Raw genomic sequence first — 23075 nt, 5'->3', positions numbered from 1 at the left:
AACAATTTGTTCACTTTTTATCTCAGGCATGTCTGAAAAGACATCAGATAACTTTTTCCATCGCTTTGAAGATTTGATTCAGAGAAAGCGCACAGGTGGAGATGTAAGTAACTAAACATACTCATTCTTGACTTCTCTGCTGATCAAATGTAAATGTTTCTGAGAGATGTGTTATATTTTGCTGCTTTGCACAGTGTAATTTTTGTGTAAGTCACTGTAGACAGAGCAACTGTCAGCGCTTCACCACAGAGTCCAGGATCCTGGACTTTCACAAAGCTCAGAGCAGTAAGACAAATGTGTTCTTTCAACAGGCAGACACATTGCATATCGCACAGAGACCCAGAGATTATGCTGTGCAACTCCCACCTTTACCTGAGCAATGCGCAGGCTCTCCACAGAGAGTCCAGAGAAGCTGGAACTGTTTGGATGACCCCTTTTGGAATCAGGAGGACCCTGAAAGAAGTCTGAGTAGCCTCAGCTCTGCAGACACACACACACCAAGTGATCTGAGGGCCATTCCTTTCATTGTTAGTCCTGTTGAGATGACACCGCTCACTCCAGTTCCTCCACCTCCTCGAGCAGCTTGTCCATCGCAATTGCGGTTCAAAGGTGATGCTTTTCTTTAGTGGTTACACCTGCTGTTAATCAGTTAGTTTAGATTTTAAAATTTGACACTGTAGATTATCTATTTTAATGCTAAATTACACATTCTTGCTGTCCATTCATTTTATATGCTTTTTTGAAGAAAAAAAAATCAGGAAGAAAAATGTTTATTGTTGTTTTTGTAAGATGTCAATTTGTAGTTATTTAGTTATTTTTTGTCTAAACAGACACGAAGTTCATTCGTGGAATAAGAGTCTTGACAGCAAAAGACAAATTTGGGCCTATTTTGACTCCAAAACCTCCAACAGTTCCCATACCGCAAAAACGAGGACCTCGGCCTGGGACGCTGCTGCCCCGTGCAAAAGTCGTCCCTATAGACAGTAAGTGGTTTTCCTCAGTAACTGTAGAAGATGCTGAATAATCAAACTTTAAATTAAGAGATTTTTTAAAAAGATTTTAATGAACAATTAATCACTGCATCATGCTTCGAATTAGAAGAAATGACAGTTTCTTTTTACTAACCTCGTTGATTATCAGACAAGAAAGCAGACAGTCAGTGCAGTCAGAATAATCCAAGAGAGAGCAGGGTCAAACTCCCGCCTGTAGCTACACCTGTAGAGAGCCTGTCCCACAGCTTTAGTCTGCTGTCTTCATTAGAACTTTAAAATGAATACTAGATCTACTTCTACTGAATGGAGAAAAGGTTCCTGAGAAGAGATTTAATTTTCAGTATCTAAGAAATTTGAGGCGTTTCTGAAGGTACTGTACCATGTTAGAGCATCTTAACATAGAGTCCTTGAATACTAGGCAGTTGTAGAGGATGAGTTACTCTACTTTAAATGACTCCCACCCCTTATTGGAGGATTTCAGCTTCTTCCTGTGGGACAGAGGTTTGCAGACCCTAAATGCAGGCGAAGCTTGAAGAAACAGCTTTGTCCAAGCTGCTATTTTGTTGTCGTTGTAACAAATGACACATGTTTTTTTTCTATATTTTTTAAAAACTGTATTTATTTATTTACTGTACTTATTTCTCTATTTATGACAGTGCTTTTATCTCCTTTTTGCTGTTTTATATGAATTTATCAGTATAGTGTTGTCTAGTTTTAGAAGCTGTGATTAGGACGTCTATTTAAATTTGTTGATTAAAGATCATAATTAGAGATCATAACCTGCCTTTGATTTAGACATGTCTGATATTTTTGTAAACACAAAATAGTGTATATATATGAATATTTTCAAAAAATGCTCTGTGAGTTCCACATCATAACAGTTATTTACTGAGCAGCTCAGTTAGAACTTGCCACTCACACACTGAGCAGCACTCACTAACTTTCTATTTCTAAACAATTTGTTCACTTTTTATCTCAGGCATGTCTGAAAAGACATCAGATAACTTTTTCCATCGCTTTGAAGATTTGATTCAGAGAAAGCGCACAGGTGGAGATGTAAGTAACTAAACATACTCATTCTTGACTTCTCTGCTGATCAAATGTAAATGTTTCTGAGAGATGTGTTATATTTTGCTGCTTTGCACAGTGTAATTTTTGTGTAAGTCACTGTAGACAGAGCAACTGTCAGCGCTTCACCACAGAGTCCAGGATCCTGGACTTTCACAAAGCTCAGAGCAGTAAGACAAATGTGTTCTTTCAACAGGCAGACACATTGCATATCGCACAGAGACCCAGAGATTATGCTGTGCAACTCCCACCTTTACCTGAGCAATGCGCAGGCTCTCCAGAGATAGTCCAGGGAAGCTGGAACTGTTTGGATGACCCCTTTTGGAATCAGGAGGACCCTGAAAGAAGTCTGAGTAGCCTCAGCTCTGCAGACACACACACACCAAGTGATCTGAGGGCCATTCCTTTCATTGTTAGTCCTGTTGCGATGACACCGCTCACTCCAGTTCCTCCACCTCCTCGAGCAGCTTGTCCATCGCAATTGCCTGTTTTCTCTGCTAAACATTCAGGAGCAGGTCGGTTCAAAGGTGATGCTTTTCTTTAGTGGTTACACCTGCTGTTAATCAGTTAGTTTAGATTTTAAAATTTGACACTGTAAATTATCTATTTTAATGCTAAATTAAACATTCTTGCTGTCCATTCATTTTATATGCTTTTTTGAAGAAAAAAAAAATCAGGAAGAAAAATGTTTATTGTTGTTTTTGTAAGATGTCAATTTGTAGTTATTTAGTTATTTTTTTGTCTAAACAGACACGAAGGTCATTCGTGGAATAAGAGTCTTGACAGCAAAAGACAAATTTGGGCCTATTTTGGAAAAACTGCAGCATTTCCAGGATGGGATTGTAACCTCACCTGGACACACAGTACCAACCAAAACATTTACTGCAGTAAAGCCTTTGACTCCAAAACCTCCAACAGTTCCCATACCGCAAAAACGAGGACCTCGGCCTGGGACGCTGCTGCGCCGTGCAAAAGTCGTCCCTATAGACGGTAAGTGGTTTTCCTCAGTAACTGTAGAAGATGCTGAATAATCAAACTTTAAATTAAGAGATTTTTTAAAAAGATTTTAATGAACAATTAATCACTGCATCATGCTTCGAATTAGAAGAAATGACAGTTTCTTTTTACTAACCTCGTTGATTATCAGACAAGAAAGCAGACAGTCAGTGCAGTCAGAATAATCCAAGAGAGAGCAGGGTCAAACTCCCGCCTGTAGCTACACCTGTAGAGAGCCTGTCCCACAGCTTTAGTCTGCTGTCTTCAGACGACTGGTAAGAAACGTAGTAAGGAGACATTAAATACTGCACAGAAACAGTGCTGCATAATGTGGCTGTGTTATTTGTGGTGTTCCTGAAGTCGTGTTCAATGTTGTGTTGTGTAAATACAGGATTAAGAAAAGACACGGCTTGCAAACTATTCAGTCTCTGGCAAAGCACCACTCGGACATCCTGAAGACTAAACTACATGAAGTGTGTCTGGTCCTCATTGAGGAGGTATTGCACACTTTATGTTTCTTATATGCGTTTCATGCAGCTAGTTTCCCTTCAAGTGCATACTACAGCCTCAACTGATGATTTTCACTCACATTTTAGGTGAAAAACCAACGCTCAGCAATAGCCTTTGAGGCCATACATGCCATCAATGAGCTCTACATTCAGCTCCAGAGAACAATGGACCCAGAAGTTGAAACAACAGGCCGAGCTCTATTGCTGAAGCTTGCAATGACCAACAACAACTTTCTACATCAGGAGGTCAATCTGGCGCTTGATGCCATGGTGGAAAATTGCAGCCATGGACGGATTCTGAGCGCTCTGTTTAACACAGGACTGACGTAAGAGGAGAGAAGAAGCTGTAGTGATTTTATTAGAAGACATGAAAGAGAGATCATGTTCACTGAGTTGTGTGTCTAATATTGTCCTTGCTCAGCCATCGCTGTGTTGCAGTGAGGAATAGCACGGCTCAACACCTGCACCAGCTGGCTGACAAACTTGGAGCAGCCGTCACCCTGAAAACAGGAACCTTCACTGAAAGATTTCTAATTGCTGCCTCTAGAATGGCAGGGGATGCTGCACCTGAAGCCAGGTGGGTACTTTTAAATGGGTTTGAAGTGCATCAATGTTTTATTTTCTGTGAGTTTACACAATTAATGAAAATTAATGACAACTGTAATCTTCCACAGGTACCATGGGCGAACAATCATTGAGAAACTGACCCTTCACAAGGACTTTATGAATTTGTGGGTGAAGATTGTCCCTGAAAAAGACAGGCGTCCTGTGGAGAAGAGCCTGAAAAAGACAGGCGTCCTGTGGAGAAGAGCCTGAAAAAGACAGGCGTCCTGCGAAGAAGAAAGAGCTTAGGGAGTTCCTGTGTGTCCAGTTGACGGACAAGGGGACGCACAGGTGGAGATGTAAGTAACTAAACATACTCATTCTTGACTTCTCTGCTGATCAAATGTAAATGTTTCTGAGAGATGTGTTATATTTTGCTGCTTTGCACAGTGTAATTTTTGTGTAAGTCACTGTAGACAGAGCAACTGTCAGCGCTTCACCACAGAGTCCAGGATCCTGGACTTTCACAAAGCTCAGAGCAGTAAGACAAATGTGTTCTTTCAACAGGCAGACACATTGCATATCGCACAGAGACCCAGAGATTATGCTGTGCAACTCCCACCTTTACCTGAGCAATGCGCAGGCTCTCCAGAGATAGTCCAGGGAAGCTGGAACTGTTTGGATGACCCCTTTTGGAATCAGGAGGACCCTGAAAGAAGTCTGAGTAGCCTCAGCTCTGCAGACACACACACACCAAGTGATCTGAGGGCCATTCCTTTCATTGTTAGTCCTGTTGAGATGACACCGCTCACTCCAGTTCCTCCACCTCCTCGAGCAGCTTGTCCATCGCAATTGCCTGTTTTCTCTGCTAAACATTCAGGAGCAGGTCGGTTCAAAGGTGATGCTTTTCTTTAGTGGTTACACCTGCTGTTAATCAGTTAGTTTAGATTTTAAAATTTGACACTGTAGATTATCTATTTTAATGCTAAATTACACATTCTTGCTGTCCATTCATTTTATATGCTTTTTTGAAGAAAAAAAAAATCAGGAAGAAAAATGTTTATTGTTGTTTTTGTAAGATGTCAATTTGTAGTTATTTAGTTATTTTTTTGTCTAAACAGACACGAAGGTCATTCGTGGAATAAGAGTCTTGACAGCAAAAGACAAATTTGGGCCTATTTTGGAAAAACTGCAGCATTTCCAGGATGGGATTGTAACCTCACCTGGACACACAGTACCAACCAAAACATTTACTGCAGTAAAGCCTTTGACTCCAAAACCTCCAACAGTTCCCATACCGCAAAAACGAGGACCTCGGCCTGGGACGCTGCTGCGCCGTGCAAAAGTCGTCCCTATAGACGGTAAGTGGTTTTCCTCAGTAACTGTAGAAGATGCTGAATAATCAAACTTTAAATTAAGAGATTTTTTAAAAAGATTTTAATGAACAATTAATCACTGCATCATGCTTCGAATTAGAAGAAATGACAGTTTCTTTTTACTAACCTCGTTGATTATCAGACAAGAAAGCAGACAGTCAGTGCAGTCAGAATAATCCAAGAGAGAGCAGGGTCAAACTCCCGCCTGTAGCTACACCTGTAGAGAGCCTGTCCCACAGCTTTAGTCTGCTGTCTTCAGACGACTGGTAAGAAACGTAGTAAGGAGACATTAAATACTGCACAGAAACAGTGCTGCATAATGTGGCTGTGTTATTTGTGGTGTTCCTGAAGTCGTGTTCAATGTTGTGTTGTGTAAATACAGGATTAAGAAAAGACAGTAGAAAACTATTCAGTCTCTGGCAAAGCACCACTCGGACATCCTGAAGACTAAACTACATGAAGTGTGTCTGGTCCTCATTGAGGAGGTATTGCACACTTTATGTTTCTTATATGCGTTTCATGCAGCTAGTTTCCCTTCAAGTGCATACTACAGCCTCAACTGATGATTTTCACTCACATTTTAGGTGAAAAACCAACGCTCAGCAATAGCCTTTGAGGCCATACATGCCATCAATGAGCTCTACATTCAGCTCCAGAGAACAATGGACCCAGAAGTTGAAACAACAGGCCGAGCTCTATTGCTGAAGCTTGCAATGACCAACAACAACTTTCTACATCAGGAGGTCAATCTGGCGCTTGATGCCATGGTGGAAAATTGCAGCCATGGACGGATTCTGAGCGCTCTGTTTAACACAGGACTGACGTAAGAGGAGAGAAGAAGCTGTAGTGATTTTATTAGAAGACATGAAAGAGAGATCATGTTCACTGAGTTGTGTGTCTAATATTGTCCTTGCTCAGCCATCGCTGTGTTGCAGTGAGGAATAGCACGGCTCAACACCTGCACCAGCTGGCTGACAAACTTGGAGCAGCCGTCACCCTGAAAACAGGAACCTTCACTGAAAGATTTCTAATTGCTGCCTCTAGAATGGCAGGGGATGCTGCACCTGAAGCCAGGTGGGTACTTTTAAATGGGTTTGAAGTGCATTAATGTTTTATTTTCTGTGAGTTTACACAATTAATGAAAATTAATGACAACTGTAATCTTCCACAGGTACCATGGGCGAACAATCATTGAGAAACTGACCCTTCACAAGGACTTTATGAATTTGTGGGTGAAGATTGTCCCTGAAAAAGACAGGCGTCCTGTGGAGAAGAGCCTGAAAAAGACAGGCGTCCTGTGGAGAAGAGCCTGAAAAAGACAGGCGTCCTGTGGAGAAGAGCCTGAAAAAGACAGGCGTCCTGTGGAGAAGAGCCTGAAAAAGACAGGCGTCCTGTGGAGCGCCTGAAATTCAAAAGACATCTGTCCAAAAGTAAGAAAACGTCACACTTCAAGACTGACTGATGGCTTGGACCACTGGAACTATCATCTTCATGTTTTTTCTCTTTCCTTTCTTTCCAGACTGCCGGGATTTCTTGGACGCGTGTTTAACCAAAGTCCCGGAGACGCGGCCGACGCTGGAGGAGCTACAGCATCACACTTGGCTGAGATAAGCCTATCACACACACACACAAACACACACAATTCAGACGTTATCATTTATGTGTGATGTATGAATTACCTTTCTTTTTTTCAGGAAATAATTTTTTTTAATTGGCCCACTTTAAATTTCAGTGTTTTGGAATTCCTGTAACCCCCCCCAGCCATCCCAGGAAAGGGGATCTCTCTTTGAATGGGCTTTCCCGAGGTTTCTTCCCGTCAGTCTGGCCCCCCCAGGGGAGTTTTTCCTCGTCTTCATAGAGAGCTTGGGCTGGCTCAGGAGCTCCATCAAAACTGTCTTTATTTAATTACTCTAATGTAATCATATACTTTAAAGTAATCAAATAAAAGACAGTAAAAATCTGAAGACTTGAAGTAAACTTCCATTAAAATAAAACTTGTTTAATTCATCTTTGCTGAGGATACTGTGTTATTACTATTTCAAGGATTATGTCAGAACACCGGATACTGGTACCCATCCCTACCCATCACTAGGGAACAGAACAAACCAGACATCAATTACAACAAAAATGACACTGACCCAGCCAGCATGACTCGTCTGCCTTAAGAAATGTTTAGCAATATTACAAATTGGGTGATATGCCTTAAAGTAGCTTCTCATGTGTTCAGCATTGACCTGTATGCATTTTCCCCTTCTCAACCTCATACCAGTGATACTGAGTGGGGTGAGGGAGGAGTAGCTGTCTCTCATTTTTATAGATCCCATACTGGCCCATCAGGCCATTGATGGCAGAACTAGCTTTTCTGTTCCACTACTGGCCATGACCATTGCCTTTGAACATTGACTTGGCGTGATTTTTTTCTTCCACATCCCAAATGGTCAGCACTCTGGGCGTGGCACACGAGTGGCTGATTTAAAATGAAGCAGGTCTCTCTCTGAGAGTCATTGTGAACATTCAGAATGCTAGATCACTTTCTACATGCTCATTTTATGAAGTATTTGAGAGATTCCTTATCTATACTCTGTTTAGGGATGGGTATCGTTTAGGTTTTATCCGATACCGGTACTTTTGAAACTGTGCGGGTGCTTAAATGGTGCTCTAACCGTTGCTTCCTTCTCTCACCCCAACCGGTCGCAGCAGATGGCCCCGCCCCTCCCTGAGCCTGGTTCTGCTGGAGGTTTCTTCCTGTTAAACAGGAGTTTTTCCTTCCCACTGTTGCCAAAGTGCTGCTCATAGGGGGTCATATGACTCTGTATCTATGAAGCGCCTTGAGGCGACTTTTGTTGTGATTTGGTGCTATATAAATAAAATTGAATTGAATTGAATTGCTTAAAGAATGGAGAACACAAACTTTGTCCAAAAACCTCTTATGTTTTTATTTTTAGCAGTCTCTTTTTTCTGCAAAATGATAACCAAGTTAGCCTTTTCTTTTGATACAACATACCTACTTTGTTTGGAACCGGTGAATAATGGAAAACATGTTTAGCTGTTTGTTTTTTTTGTAAAAAGATAACGGTGTTAGCTTTTTCTGCAGCCCTATCAAACAAGAAGACAGTCGCATGTAACTACGACGGTGTTTGCTAGTTCACCTTACATGCATTAATGTAATAACGTGGTTAGCCTACTCAACGTAAATTACACATGAACAACATTAAGCTCCTCACGCAGAGAAGAACGGTTGCTGCTGCATCATCATCCGTCTGCTACACTGGCAGGGCTAGGGGCCAGGACTCTCCTCTTCGGGTTTTTGGGGGATGTTGCTAACTCCAGGTCCAATAACAGGCAACCCACCCGCAGCAGATGTGCTCGGTGTGAAGTCTCGCAGCAAGCTATCAAATACGATGCATTTCTCTGCTTTTAAAAAAACGCTATTGCGTTGCCAGGTCTTTCATTGGATTCGAGGTGTTACTTCCTTTGCACAGTATCACAGTATCACCTTAAAGCACTTGTTGCTGCTGAGTTTGCATATTTTGCTGTGAAGTACAGCCAGACTTTTGACCGCTTTGCCTTGGACATTTAATCTGTAGCTCTGCTCTCAAAGAACATACGTACCTGGACCCGCCTACTATCCTCGGAAACGTAAAATGATTGGCTAGAATCCAAAGTGTATGACATCTCAAGAAAAAAAAAAGCCACCCGTATCCGGTATACCCGCACCCAATGTTCCCTCTAATTTTTCATGTGTCTGAGCGAACACAGAAACTCCCTGAGCGATCCCTTGGACCACTGTGAGCAACAGCAGACGTGTGCACTGTGGTGACGCCAGCATTGAATCCATGCAAGTTACATGGTTTATTAAAATAATAAAATTACAGCATTTACATTTATGTTAGACTACTTTTAATTAACTATTTTAGCCCACTTACAATGAAAATTTAAAAAAACAAAACAAAAAAATCTTGTTCATGACCTGTGTAGCATGTTAACACTATTGGAAGTAAAAATAACTTGAACTCCAATTTTGAAAACACAAGTTTCTTTTGTTTTTTTTTCATAAAGCTCTGACTTGTATTATGAGTCTGTGGTCTGGGAGAGAGTCTGTAACTCTGTCTGCAAAATACAGTAAATAATGACCAATGTTGGGTAATTAATTATATAGTTACTTCTTCAAAAAAGTAACTGAGTTATGCAAACAACAAAGTTTTTTGCAGCTGTTTACCTAAAAATGCAGCCAAGGCGTTTTTTTAAATAAACATTTTAAATTATTTAGAGAACAATCATCAAATTGCATCAAATCTGATGCCACACAAATTATTTGTGCCACTCCAAAAATAATTTCTGTCAACTATGAGATGAAGGAGAACAACAGCCTGATACCTGCAGGCCTGACAGCAGCAGATGTGTCACTGCTGTAACACCTGTAACACTCAGCAGTCGCCTCATTGTTCTGACACACACTAAACGTCGCCACGCCGCTTTGCTCGCTAAAACACCGGTGTCGGCACATAAGGACGCTGTCAGAGCCTGTCAACGACATTGATTAGCTGCGTATATACGAATGTGAATCGCATTACTGGCTGGATCCCATACGGGAGCAGCCAGTCACTGACTAACACTGCAAAACAGACTTGTTAAAGTATTGATTTTAATTTCAATTCAGGTTAGATTTTTTTTTTTGTGCGCAACGCAGATTTTCTGTGCGCAGAGACCGTGCCAGCAGTGCGCAATTGTGCACACACACAGCTTCGAGGGAACATTGCCGGTACCCATTCCTAACTCTGTTCCACATGTTATGTTTCCTTCAGGATTAGCTAAATAAGAGAGGATTATTTTCCATTTATTAAACTGCATTTAGCTACTCTTTCGTATCACATTTACTTTGGGAATGCACCAATTGGTCCACATCCTGTTTATGCAGGGCCCACTTTTAAACGGTAAATTGCTGAAAATGTAGCCATATATAGCGCTTTTCTGTGTCTTGCACTCCTTTGCATAGATTGAAGCATCTGTGTGTTCCTGTTTTGTTGAGTGTATCTGTCTGTGTGGCTGTTGAAGGCTACTGAGAGTGTGACCTTCACAGTTCACCAGAGGACCATCTATTACATTTGTTAGGTTATGCGTTTTTGATATTATTGCATCCTCACTGGCACACTCAGTCCTTAGTGTGGGCTTACCCTGCTCCATACCTTGTTAAGGATAAAGAACTTACAACCTGGAAGTAGATTATATCTCCCATAGTGAGATACAGAGAATGGTTGCTTACCAGGGTAACTCTGGTTTTCTGAAACCCAGGTGATGTTTGGTTTTCACCTCCAAACAATCGCAGTCAGAGATCAGGTGAAAGAGGAAAGAGCAGAGAGCGTCAAAATAAAAGGGAAATTATGGGAGCAAACACCAGAGTTTAACAATTGTTCATCACTAAATACAGTACAGATATTTTAATAAGGAGAGGTTATTTGAAAGAATGAAATTGATTTACTGATGAACAGAATTTAAACAGGTGATTTGCCGTTAGACTCAGATGGCCTATCTCAGCGGAACAGAACCCCGTCTGTGAAAAGGATTAGAGCAGGAGCCCCGAGAGCCTGGAAGCTGGTGGTGGAATGGTTGAATGGAGCATGAGTGATGAGATGAGGCGTGTACAAGGAAGAATAACCGAGGACACAGCATGAATGCTGATTGGCCTGGAGAAGGTGATTGGACTAGACCACTTCAGGAACGCCTTTAGCCACACCTCACCAGGTGTAGACAATCGGCAGTTAAACCTAGGCAACACCTGAAGACAACTGCATTTCCACTGTAAGGAGTGTAAGGGTTGCAATGGGCTGTAACAAAGGACAAGCACAGATGAGTCCACTATCATAGACTGGAACATCATTCATAACTTTTTATGTTATAAAGGGGGTGGCAGTAGAGCTTCTGTGATTGGTCACATCAGAGAGTGCTTGGTTATCAGAGAGTTACCATAGTAACCAAAGGTTTTAAAGATTGCAATATAGCTATTGTTGTCCAGAGGGGCCGATGGTGCGATATGGCAGCCTCGCTTCTGTCAGTCTGCCCCAGGGCAGCTGTGGCTACAACTGTAGCTGCCTCCACCAGTGTGTGAATGTGAGAGTGAATGAATAGTGGCATTGTAAAGCGCTTTGGGTGCCTTGGAAAGCGCTATATAAATCCAATCCATTATTATTATTATTATTATTATCAAATCAACAAAATATTAAAGAATCATTAAATATGTGGAATAGTTCATTCTTTCCTTTTTTCATCAGTGGTTTACACACTGGCTTGCAGGCAAAATGTCACTGGTTCGATTGCAACCGGAGATACAAATCAGGGTTGTGCCTGGAAGGGCATCTGGTATAAAACTCTGCCGTATCAAAAGATGCTGAGCTATCAGGTGTGGTGACCCCTTGTGACAAGGGAGCAACTGAAAGTGAAACACTGTTTTGCTTTGTCTTTGTGTAAAGTGTCCTTGAGTGTTTTGAAAGGCGCTTAATAAAATGTATTATTATTATTATTATTATTAATGTTTTGTATAGAATCATAACAAAATGTGAAAAGTTCAAAAGACTATGCGGCTGTTTAGCTGTGCCTGTCCGTCTGCCATCAGCTGAGAGAGATGCCGGTCAACTCTCTGGAGAAGCCGTGGACGGTAGACCCCTCTGAGGTGGCAGAGCGGCGGGATCTTAGGGACAGTCGCCTGGTGTTCAGCATCGATCCACGCGGCTGTGAAGATGTAGACGACACGCTGTCTGTACACAAGCTCCCCAACAGAAGGCTGGAGCTGGGAGTTCACATTGCTGATGTCACTCACTTTGTCAAAGAGGGTTCGCTCACAGACTTGGAGGCACGTTCAAGGTGAGGAACTGGTTGGAGTGGTTGGGTAGAGTAGGTGGGATATAAAAGGATAAAAGAAAATTACAGCATCTTGCATAAGTGTTCAGAGGAACTTTCAGAAGTACAAAGAGGCAAGAAAGTTGTTGCCTGAATTAATGTTGCATCAGCAGCATGCCTTGTAGCGCAATTATAAATAACACAGAGGGCCACCTTAAATAAGGCTCGTGTCTGATGTGAAGCATTAAGCCTTAAATGTCTATCATTTAATCACATGTAGAAGGACTTCACAGGGTCCATGATGGCTTTGAAAGTATCACTGGCACCAGGAATTGAACCAATGGTCAGCACGTTGTTGGTTCAATCCCTGGTGCCTTCGGGCTTCATGTTAAAGTCACCTTGCACAAAATACTTAACCCCCAAATTTCCCTGGATGCATCCGTTAGTGTGAGTGTGCATGTGAGAGAAAATGCTTAAAGGTATAGACTAACGCGCTGTATGAATATGTGTGCGAATGGACGAATGCTGGTCGTGCTAAAAGGTGGTTGGGGTTCTCACAGTAGAGAACTGCTACACACAGAACACAGTGATCCATGTTGTTACGAAGAACTTGTGCTCATTTTGAGTACGATGCCATTAACAGGACAGGGGAATGTTTCCGCTGTGGGAAAGCCTGAGTGATTTTCACTGTGGCCTTCATAAACATATATTACTACGGGACATGGCAGCCATACTTGTACACAACATTCAACCAGAAGGTCATGCAGCAAAAAAAGGAAAAATGAGTCCGCTTCCAACTAAATTAGTTTTATTCTACTGAGTGGTAGAAGTAAAGAACAGTGTGTCACACATCATTTGTTTTCAGATCCCCTTTGTACAGTTACGGGTGTCAGGAAAACACCGGAGGTCACATGATGGCATGTGACCTTGAGTACCTGATGTTAATGGTTTGTCTATAATTGGCTTTCAGTGCATCTTATTAATAAAGAGGATGATGATACAAGACAGTTGAACCACAGTAATAGAACAAGAAGATATTCATCTGTGTTTATGTCCAGATATATGCACATGTTCTGATTTATTTATTTATTTTGTGCTGTATTGTACAAATGAATAAAACTGAGTTTAAAATATCTGCAGTAAATGAAGTGAAGGTCGGGGCTGCAAAAGTAATGCTTGCACTTGATCTCCACAAATTTTCCTTCCTGGGAACATGCAGCGATGACACCATGTGACAGGGAAGCAGCCCAAAAAAATTTGTGTCACAGCTGAACGGCCGACAAATCTGCAGCAAATGCATTCTGCTGTCATCTCGGTGTAATCTCGCTATAATCCAAAATCTCTACGGAATTCTTTCAGCACCTTGTTGAGTCTTGGAAGTGAAGAAAGGAGTGTTCAGAAGGCAGAAGTGTCTAACCCAGTGCTAATAAAATGTATCTGATAAAGTGTAGTCTGCAGATAAATTAGTAAGAAGGTCCATGAAGTGCATGTCGTTTTTTAAAGGCAGCAGCAGCAGCAGCAGCAGCATGTACAGAAGATGATTGAGAGCCGAGTGAGGAGAGAAACTCCGTGTAGACTGTTAACAACGTGCACTTATAAAATAATACTGAAATCTTACTATATATTTTTTATGTTGTGATTTTTAATGTAGTTTTGGTCCTCTGCTTTCTCTCTGACTTACTCTAAAATTCCATTTTACATTTCATAGCTGTCCACAAAGCAGCGTGCAGATCACCCACCTGTCCAGCTCGCCTCCACACTTTAAAGAAGTAAATTAAAATCTCATGATTGTGGTTTGAAGCCTTAAATTCTATTTCAGAAAATGGGGAATATTTATTAAATCATAAGAAAAACATTTTGCTTATTTATTTCATCCTTCCTGACTTATTAATAAACAGAAGGATGAAAATGACAAAGGTGGAACAAACTCTGAATATTTAGTACTTATTTTCAAATTATGTCTCACTTTTGATTAGAAAGAAGATGATAAAGCTGCTGCTTTGATCTCATTGCCTTTTTATATTTATTATGTCACTTCTTAAGGGCTACAACCTACTACCTGGCAGACCGCAGGTACGACATGCTGCCTGCTATTCTCAGCGCAGACCTTTGCTCACTGCTGGGAGGTGCTGACAGGTTAGTAGACTTCCCATCACACGTTTCATTTTCATATGCTTAAAATGCATGCTAGTTGTGTAACTGACACTTTCAAATTCAGGTATGCAATGAGCGTGCTTTGGGAGCTTGACGCAGAATCCCTTGAAGTCCAAGAGGTCTGGTATGGTCGTACACTCATCCGCTCCTCCTATCAGCTCCACTACGAGCTGGCTCAGGCGCTCCTCAACGGAGAACAGGTTGAGGTAGCGGAACTGGCCAACCTGGGTCCTCAGGAAAAGGGTTCTAAGCTAGCTCAACTCACTGAGGCACTTGAGATGCTCACACATGTAGCCAGACATCTTCGGGCAAAGAGGGACAGAGGAGGAGCGCTGGAGCTGGAAGGAGTGGAGGTATGATTGGTTTCTTGTATCTTCATAGAGTATTTTGTGTGTTTTGGTAATGTGTGTACTTAACAGTAAGACTATATAAATAAAGACTGCAAACATTTAAGGTTCATGTTCTTAATTGAAAGCGTAAGCATGTTATAGCTGAGTGTCTAACCCTAACACATCGTCACTACTGACGTCTAACATACGACACAAAATGATTCAATGAATCTGAAGTGAATCAAACAAAGTAAACCGTGCACATAGCTTCAGTGGAGAGAAATCCATTCTGCACATTAAAAACTGGAACCACTATCTTTCTCGCACATTTCAGCTGCAGAAGATTCTCCCTTCTAAGCTTCTGTCTAAGTGAAAGTTTGACTTAACCTCTGTGTTTGGTCATTTTGTCAGATGACATCATGGTTAGAAAATTCAGTATCAGTCACCCCGAAACACTTCATACAGCCGAGGGGAGGAAATCAGGTCAAAAGACACCTGTGGAAAAGGGCCAGGGATTAATGATAACTAATGATTAAATGGAGATTGGTCTATAAACATGTAGTCAGTGATAATGATGACAAAGAGGTGATGATGATGTTCGGCGTCATCATGAGAATCCCCCAGCTGCCACGGTCTATTGCAGCATAACTAAGGGAGGATTCAGGGTCACCTGGTCCAGCCCTAACTATATGCTTTAGCAAAAAGGAAAGTTTGAAGCCTAATCTTAAAAGTAGAGATAGTGTCTGTCTCCTGAATCCAAACTGGAAGCTGGTTCCACAGAAGAGGGGCCTGAAAACTGAAGGCTCTGCCTCCCATTCTACTTTTAAATACTCTAGGAACAACAAGTAGGCCTGCAGAGCGAGAGCGAAGTGCTCTAATAGGGTGATATGGTACTACAAGGTCATTAAGATAAGATGGGGCCTGATTATTTAAGACCTTGTATGTGAGGAGCAGGATTTTGAATTCTGGATTTAACAGGAAGCCAATGAAGGGAATCTGCTCTCTCTTTCTAGTCCCTGTCAGGACTCTTGCTGCAGCATTTTGGATCAGCTGAAGGCTTTTCAGCGAGTTTTTTGGACATCCTGATAATAATGAATTACAGTCGTCCAGCCTGGAAGTAATAAATGCATGAACTAGTTTTTCAGCGTCACTCTGAGACAGGATATTTCTAACTTTAGAGATGTTGCACAAATGGAAGAACGCAGTCTTACATATTTGTTTAATATGTGCATTGAAGGACATGTCCTGGTCAAACATGACTCCAAGGTTCCTCACAGCGTTACTGGAGGCCAAGGTAATGCCATCCAGAGTAAGAATCTGGTTAGATACCATATTTCTAACATGTTCAGGACTCAGTACAATAACTGAATGAATTTAGACGCAGGAGTCTTCCAGGTCTTTATGTTTAGTTTGGTTTTTTGCTGTGTTATTTACAGAATTACAGATGGATACCATATATTTCTTTTCATCGATAATAAATTATAGTACGGTCTAATAGAGACGTTATTTTTAAAATCAGGCGTCTAAGCAGAACACGTTCCTCAGCAGAAAACATTTTATCAGAAAGTCATTTCAGTGAGAATATTGGAATAAAGAAACCAAGCACTCCACTGTGAAACCACTGACAGTTTTCACATTAGATCACAGCCATTTATCTACAGCGGCTGGTCGGCCATCTGTTAAAACCTCATATGGACAATTCCTGTTGTTCTATAAGATGCTCTCTAATAGGATGTCTTGGATTTATTTATTATTCAGTTATTGCATTCCTGTTATGGCTGTACGCACACAGAATATTGATATGAAGTAAAAATGATTCTCTCGGGTTGCTTCTGGGATAGTGGAAAAACCAATATATTTCTAAAAGTGTGTTTAATGATTGAGCTGCCACCCAAAAATCAAGTTCTTATCTTGACAAAGCTGGATTATTGACCGCTGGTGAAACATCAGTTGTCCTGAAGGATAAGGACAACAGATGTTTCATCTTGATCTATTATATAAAACGGCCAAAACTGTGTTCAAATCCAAACTTTCTGGCTTCTTTTGGTTCCTGCTGAAGTGCTTTGGGTCCCCTCAGTTCATCCTTAGTCTGAGAAAAGTTTTGTTCTCTCTTTAAGGCACATTTCCTTTGAGCTAACTTAAACTCTGATTGGCTGTCCACTATAAACAAAAAGCATGAACAGCAGATCGGTGGAGTTTCTGTGCCCATGAGCAGAGCTGTGTGCCTGTTAGGGATATGTGTTCTTACTGGTATGATAGAGAGCTGAACGTAGGAAAGACAGTAGACTGTTTTCAGGTTGAGATTCATTCACATTTGGTTCTCCGTGCAGCATTTGTTCCGGTGGAATGGTGCATGTTCAACTGAGTTAAAGTAAACTGTAGTAAAATGTGGCCCACTGATGCATTTTCATATTCTTTTTCATTGAAGTCACGTTAGAAGCATTTTCCCTTTTCAGGTGGGTGCCCAGCTGGATGAGGAGAGGAACATTACGGCCCTGGTCCCTCGTCAGCCCCTGGAGGTCCATGAGACCGTGGCAGAGTGCATGATTTACGCCAACCACTGGGTGGCCCGCAAGATCCAGGAAGCTTTCCCCAACCAGGCCCTTCTAAGGTGTCACCCACCACCACAACAGGAGCTATTCAACCAGCTGGTGGACACTGCAAAGGCCAAAGGTTTCACCATTGACACCAGGTAATGTTTTTGACTGTTCAGTATAGAAACTGAGGAAATGCATATTGTAGTCCAACGCACATCATGTTCAGACACACAAGTGTGTGAACCTGAAATGTTTGATAACACGGGGACACACTCAGGTGTCACATGAGCAGTCAGACAAGAAGAAGACATGTTCCTTCAGCTCAGGTTGAGGTTGAAGCCAAATATGCTTCCAAACCAAAGACTAGAACATATGATGAAGCATATCTTGCCTTTGGCTTCAGCTTCACAACAGCTGTCGTGGCAAGGTCGGTCTCCCCGACAGAATTAGTTTCCCCTGCGTCGGGAGCACACGCTGGGCTGTCCAAATCACGGACAAACAGGATCCCACATTCTTGATTTTCAGTTCACAAACACTTCTTATAACGACTAACTACTCCTGAAACTTTGGAGGTTTTAGCTCTTTACACAGTAAAGTTACAGGATAAATATAATTATCAGGCAAAATGTCCTTCGTTTGTTAAAATAATCCCGTCTGATACCACGAGAGGACAATAAATATTTCATTTTCTGTTGTAACCCTTAAACTGAATGGTAATGTAACGACACTCAGGTTTCACTTTTTTACAAAACTAAAACATCACTACTTCCACGTCTGACTGTTTGTAATGGAGGCGGCGTAACCTGGATCCACACTCCGTGCCCAGCGAACGCTCGCCACGCAGGGGGAACACATGCTGTCGGCGATGCCGACCTCGGCACAACGCTGATCCTGCCGCAGTTTGTTCCCCGGTTCAAATCCCGGACAAACAGGATCCCACAGCTGTTTATGCTTTTAAACCCGTTTTGCACAGAGAGCAGTGTTGAATATTCTCACACGGGAACAAAACAAACAACTCAAATAATTAAAGATGGTTTGTTTTTCTGTTTTTTAAAAGAGGCAGTGATTTATTTAATTACAACCTGTAATCTATTACAGTTAACTTTTATTTGTTTGACTGTTTACAAAAGGTCTGAGGATCTGAGGCGTGGAATGAACTGCAATGGAGTTTGAAAACAAAATATGAATGTGCGGTTGGAGGATTGTGGGGGGGGGGGGGGGGGGGGGTTAAACCAACAGCAGAACCGGTCCCAGGACAAGAGACATGGTGATGCAAGTAGCTTTGTGTCACTGACTGCTGAGATGAGAGGCCTCACTCATCCCTGGTTTCTGGCTCTGTTCCTTCAGGTCCAACAAGGCTTTAGCTGCCTTACTGGACCGAGCTGTGGACCCACAGGACCCCTTGGTGAACAGGTTGTTCAGAATGATGGCCACCACTGCTATGTCACAGGCTCTGTACTTCTCCACTGGTGCTCATCCTCAAGACCAATACTACCATTATGGTACGATACCGCTGCACAGCTTTTATTGGCTGCACTAGAGTTTCAGTGTGACTGTGGGTCAGTCCATCCATCACACGTCTGCACACACTTGTCCAACGTCTGTTGTTTGTGAAGAATTATTCGACTGAGAACTAGAAAGAAGGCTAACGTGCTGATATTTGCTTCGTTGTCGTAGGTCTGGCTCTGGATCGCTACACACACTTTACCTCACCCATCCGTCGGTACGCAGACATTGTCGTGCACCGCCTTCTTACCGCAGCCCTGCACATGCAGAGGGGCGTTGTATCTGGTAAAGCACCAGCCAGTAACAAAGAAGTGGAGGAAATGGCTCACCATGTCAACAGCAAGAACAGGGTCAGGGGTGTTTTATTGTTTGTGTTTTTCAATGATTCACCTCTTACTCTATTAACAGAAGCTGTGCTGACGTCTGTGTTTCATTTGCAGGCAGCACAGGCAGCCCAAATGCGATCCACAGCACTGTTTCAGTGTCTGTTTTTCAGAGAACGAGACCCTCAGACAGACCCGTGCTGTGTGGCTGACGCTGTTGTCTACTCCATTCGAGACAACGGTGTCTTGGTGTTTATCCCAGAGTAAGAACCTTCAGTCCTGTGTTTTGTTCTGCAGTCTTCTTCTTTTCCTTTGTTTAATGGAGCTGTACAGCAGCTCACAGACGGCCAACCACTCGTGTATTTTTAATAGACGAATTCAAAGTTTATGACAATGAATGAATTTGTTGGAAGATGTAATTGCACGCTAATCAATGTATATTTAACAGTATACACGCTAGTTTTATTTTCTCTTAAAAAACCTCAAAATGAGTTTTAAATTGTATAAATTTACTAAACTAATTCCTTAAACATTTATTGTGAGCAGGGAAAATCGGCTAAAACCCCGAATCTTTTCTCTACCAGGCTTTAAATAAGTTAATTGCATTGCTGAAGTTGAGTCTGTGGGGAGGGACGGTGCTTTGGAGCCAGCCTTGTGTTTGTGGCACTTCTACGTTAGCTTAGCTAACCTCTGGAGGTTGCTGCTTGTTTATTGCAAGGAAAGTGTAATTTAATAACATCAGTGTTCTCCATGCTTGTGGTGTTACAGGGATATGCAATATTAACAGTTTATTAAAATGTAACCTGTGGTCATTTTGAGAAGGCTGTAGAATCCATGTAATGATTAAAATCACAGGGCGCAAAGCAGGTTGAGTAATATCACTGAGTAAGTAAGGCTGCCTCTGACCACAGCCATGTTGTTCACAGGTATGGTGTGAGGGGGCCTGTGTATCTGAAGAACAAAGAGGGCCTGGTGGTGGTAGCGGGACAGGACGGCAGCTGTGATTGGCAGGGTGGCACTGTGCGAAAATACCCGGACCGCATTACCACCACCTCCAGCTGTGGCACCTCCACCTTCAAACTGTTTGACCACATCACCGTAAGTCACAGAAAACGCTAATCAATCATTTTAGAAGGTTTCCAGCAATGCAGCGCCTAAAGGCGACGATTCCAAATATATATGCATGAGTGTATATGAATCACAGGTTCATACGACTACTGGATCTTTTGTGGTCCAACATTAAGAGACGTTTTATGATCTTGTTGTGATAAAGTGTTGTGTGGTTGCTGCTTTGTTAGCTAATCTCAAGGTAACAAAACGTCAGTAAGATGAATGAGACGAAAATGATTCCTGAAAATAAATCATTTAAAGTTATTCAGTTTATTGTTTTTAAATATTATATGAAAACAAAAACATAAGTGTGGGGGGGGGGGAGGCTCTCCTCCAAGACAAGAAATGTAATGCTTCCAGTTTGTGGCGTTTCTACACAAACCTTTTTGTAAAGGGAGATAAAAAATGACAGTGGGCGGTAATTGTTTTCACATAAACGCCTTTAAACGCTGCACGGTCGCACTCTCTCTCTCGCACTCGATAAATGATCCATTGTTGCTCTGCACACGTTTGTTACCACAAACGTCGCATGCACTTATGTCATTGTCATGAGACACTCTTGCAAACAAACTCACGGTTTAGTAACACAGTAGAGCAGCGTGTTTACGGGACAGTAACAGTAATCTAATTACCTTTTTTGCAACAGTAATCCCTTACTTTACTCGTTACTTGAAAAAAGTAATCTAATTATGCATTGCTGCCCATCACTGGCGTCAAGTTATATTAAGTTCAGGCATGTTACACACGATGATTGTGAGGAATAAGTGCATGTGATTTAAGCAAAAAGAGCAGGAAACATTACCCTAAGGTTAGCTAACAAAAAGAAACTGAAGTAACGGTGTGTTATTCTCACATCTTTGGCTTTAAGACATGAAAAAGTGACAGAGTACTGCTGCTTCCACTGTTATCAACATCTTTTCTTTCTTTCATGGACTTATCCTGGGGTCATAAATGTCAAAGGGCAAAGGCAATGCTAACAACATAGCTTACTGATGGATGATGATGGATGACACATGTGGCCAAAACAAGATAGAAAGAAACATTAGCCCAAACACAAGTTGTCCACCACAGCATTGACTGCTGTCAAGCTATGATCATATCAAACAAAGAGATGATGATGATATTCAACAAACAAATCAACAAAACAACAACCTCACTGTGACACTTGACCGAGGTCACAGTGTTAATGAATGTTTTTCTCCCCCTCTGCTCCAGTCTCCACGTCGTGTGAATGTTAGAAAGCACAGTAAAGAAAGTTCGTGTACGGATGGATGAACGTTTGTTACATTGGATACGTGTGTGTAACATACGTATCCAATTTATCCTATTTATGAACAAAATTGTGGCACAGTCGGAAACTTCTCCACTCTACACCACTGTCTACTTAGCTGTGACGCTGCGCACAGTGCTGAGAGGACTGCTGTTATATATTACGTCACAAACCTTAAGTGGGCCTGTCTTTGCATAGCATTCCATTAGACTATTTTCAGTAGGTGCCATTACTGTGTAGTGATCGAACTGAGGAATACTGTGACTTACGTTCTCTGCTCTCTTCAGGTTCGTATTTCTGTCCACTCTTCAACTTGCCACGCTGACCGTCTAAACCTCGAGGTCATCAGCAACAAGCCTCACCACAGTGCCAAGTCCCAGCAGCCCAGCCCTCAGGGCCGCAGTCAGCTGGTCAAAGAGGTGGTGCGTCAGAATGAAGAGGCGCTGGCTCAGGAGAAGACAGCCCGGCGCCCCAAACTCTCCAAAGAGGAAAGAGAGTTTCGTCAGAGCAAAACTCCCAGTCTGTACTCTATTCTGGAAGAAATCAGAGAGTTGGCTCTGATGGATCTGGAAAGGGCTTCACGCCTCCCGGCAACAACAGCATAGAAACGCTGTAGCCCAGCTTTACCTCCAAGCAGACACTTGTGAGAACTGCACGCTGTGCGCTAACAGAACGGTGATCATTGAAGATCACTCGTGCTGAGTCATCCAGGTCATTCTTGTAGCTCCAGATTGTGTGTGGACAAACCACACGAGTGTGTGAAGTCACAGGAAAGCAAACACAATATTAAGTAAAAACATGTCCCGCCATCTTTTTAGAAACCAGAGTCAAACCGAATCAGTGGATACGTTTTGTAAAAGTTAGTTTTTAAAATCACATCAAGTTAAACTTAGTTGTAAGGAGGATAGGGAACGTGTTAATGCCAGTGAAGTGTCAGCAGTTACTTTGACAAGACCTAGTACTCACTGCAAATGTGGTTCAATCCTGCAGGAAACTAGTCAACTGCAGCAGGTTAAAGAAGTCTGGTAACAAAAGGCTTTTCTCTCAGCACCAGTGATCTCAATATCTCACTGGTGGGATCAATGTCTTGTGTAAATTAAATGTCTTGTGTTATAGAACCATTTTTGGTGAGTTCACACATATTGTACTACCTGTGACCACTTCATACAAAACCCAGCACGAGTATTGTTCTGGAGATGATAAAACGTCCACTCGTCCATTTTCTTCTGCACGTCCTGGAATCTGTCCCAGCTGTCATAGGGTGAGAGGCAGGATACGCCCTGGACAGGTCACCGGACTGATAAAACTTCATGTCACTCATTAGCAGACTTTAAAATAAACCCGTAGAGTAATGAACACACCTGAGGTTGGTTGTGTTGGAAGTGATGTATAAAACTAGGATGTATTTATCTTATAGTTTGTATATCAAGAGCCTGTATAGAAGACACCAACACCAAGGACATTTTTATTGTTTGAACTGGTAAATAATCAGAAGCGTTTTTTGGTTTGTGGATTTTAAGATCGTTTT

General features: G+C 42.0%; 3 protein-coding genes and 1 pseudogene across 3 annotated transcripts; all 4 read left to right on the top strand.

Annotated features, from left to right (window-relative positions):
* LOC146625124 (uncharacterized) overlaps positions 1 to 23075 on the top strand; it is a 238552-nt pseudogene that overhangs the window by 181062 nt on the left and 34415 nt on the right.
* On the top strand, positions 29 to 4381 carry LOC146625130 (uncharacterized). Its single transcript, XM_085362658.1, has 11 exons — positions 29 to 103; positions 312 to 609; positions 831 to 983; positions 1972 to 2048; positions 2257 to 2587; positions 2811 to 3050; positions 3208 to 3331; positions 3448 to 3553; positions 3653 to 3891; positions 3987 to 4142; positions 4240 to 4381. The coding sequence occupies exons 1-11, from the start codon at positions 29 to 31 to the stop codon at positions 4379 to 4381; spliced, it is 1941 nt and encodes a 646-aa protein (XP_085218784.1).
* On the top strand, positions 6147 to 6797 carry LOC146625129 (TOG array regulator of axonemal microtubules protein 1-like). Its single transcript, XM_085362698.1, has 3 exons — positions 6147 to 6307; positions 6403 to 6558; positions 6656 to 6797. The coding sequence occupies exons 1-3, from the start codon at positions 6147 to 6149 to the stop codon at positions 6795 to 6797; spliced, it is 459 nt and encodes a 152-aa protein (XP_085218824.1).
* On the top strand, positions 12077 to 22885 carry LOC146625128 (DIS3-like exonuclease 1). The gene is made up of 9 exons (XM_085362710.1): positions 12077 to 12342; positions 14362 to 14454; positions 14537 to 14825; positions 17258 to 17493; positions 18686 to 18840; positions 19016 to 19194; positions 19285 to 19430; positions 20094 to 20265; positions 21835 to 22885. Exons 1-9 carry the CDS (start codon positions 12104 to 12106, stop codon positions 22150 to 22152), a joined length of 1827 nt encoding a protein of 608 aa, XP_085218836.1. The 5' UTR covers positions 12077 to 12103; the 3' UTR covers positions 22153 to 22885.

This window comes from Diplotaxodon limnothrissa, linkage group LG9 (genome assembly GCF_057381915.1).
Source record: "Diplotaxodon limnothrissa isolate DT_005_m linkage group LG9, D_limnothrissa_male_GT1.1, whole genome shotgun sequence".
Classification (NCBI taxonomy): Eukaryota; Metazoa; Chordata; class Actinopteri; order Cichliformes; family Cichlidae; genus Diplotaxodon; species Diplotaxodon limnothrissa.
Note: the sequence above shows the minus strand (reverse complement) of the source record. Positions and strands in the feature narration are given on the sequence as shown.

What these genes read in the sequence shown, in the direction of transcription:
- LOC146625129 (XM_085362698.1), top strand. Translation starts at nt 6,147, where the DNA reads ATGGACCCAGAAGTTGAAACAACAGGCCGAGCTCTATTGCTGAAGCTT. An exon ending in CTGTTTAACACAGGACTGAC is followed by an intron (nt 6,308 to 6,402) that starts GTAAGAGGAGAG and finishes GTCCTTGCTCAG; the next exon opens with CCATCGCTGTGTTGCAGTGA. An exon ending in GATGCTGCACCTGAAGCCAG is followed by an intron (nt 6,559 to 6,655) that starts GTGGGTACTTTT and finishes AATCTTCCACAG; the next exon opens with GTACCATGGGCGAACAATCA.
- LOC146625130 (XM_085362658.1), top strand. Translation starts at nt 29, where the DNA reads ATGTCTGAAAAGACATCAGATAACTTTTTCCATCGCTTTGAAGATTTG. An exon ending in GAAAGCGCACAGGTGGAGAT is followed by an intron (nt 104 to 311) that starts GTAAGTAACTAA and finishes TTCTTTCAACAG; the next exon opens with GCAGACACATTGCATATCGC. An exon ending in GAAAGCGCACAGGTGGAGAT is followed by an intron (nt 2,049 to 2,256) that starts GTAAGTAACTAA and finishes TTCTTTCAACAG; the next exon opens with GCAGACACATTGCATATCGC.
- LOC146625128 (XM_085362710.1), top strand. Translation starts at nt 12,104, where the DNA reads ATGCCGGTCAACTCTCTGGAGAAGCCGTGGACGGTAGACCCCTCTGAG. An exon ending in TGGAGCTGGAAGGAGTGGAG is followed by an intron (nt 14,826 to 17,257) that starts GTATGATTGGTT and finishes TTCCCTTTTCAG; the next exon opens with GTGGGTGCCCAGCTGGATGA. An exon ending in ATGTCAACAGCAAGAACAGG is followed by an intron (nt 19,195 to 19,284) that starts GTCAGGGGTGTT and finishes TTTCATTTGCAG; the next exon opens with GCAGCACAGGCAGCCCAAAT.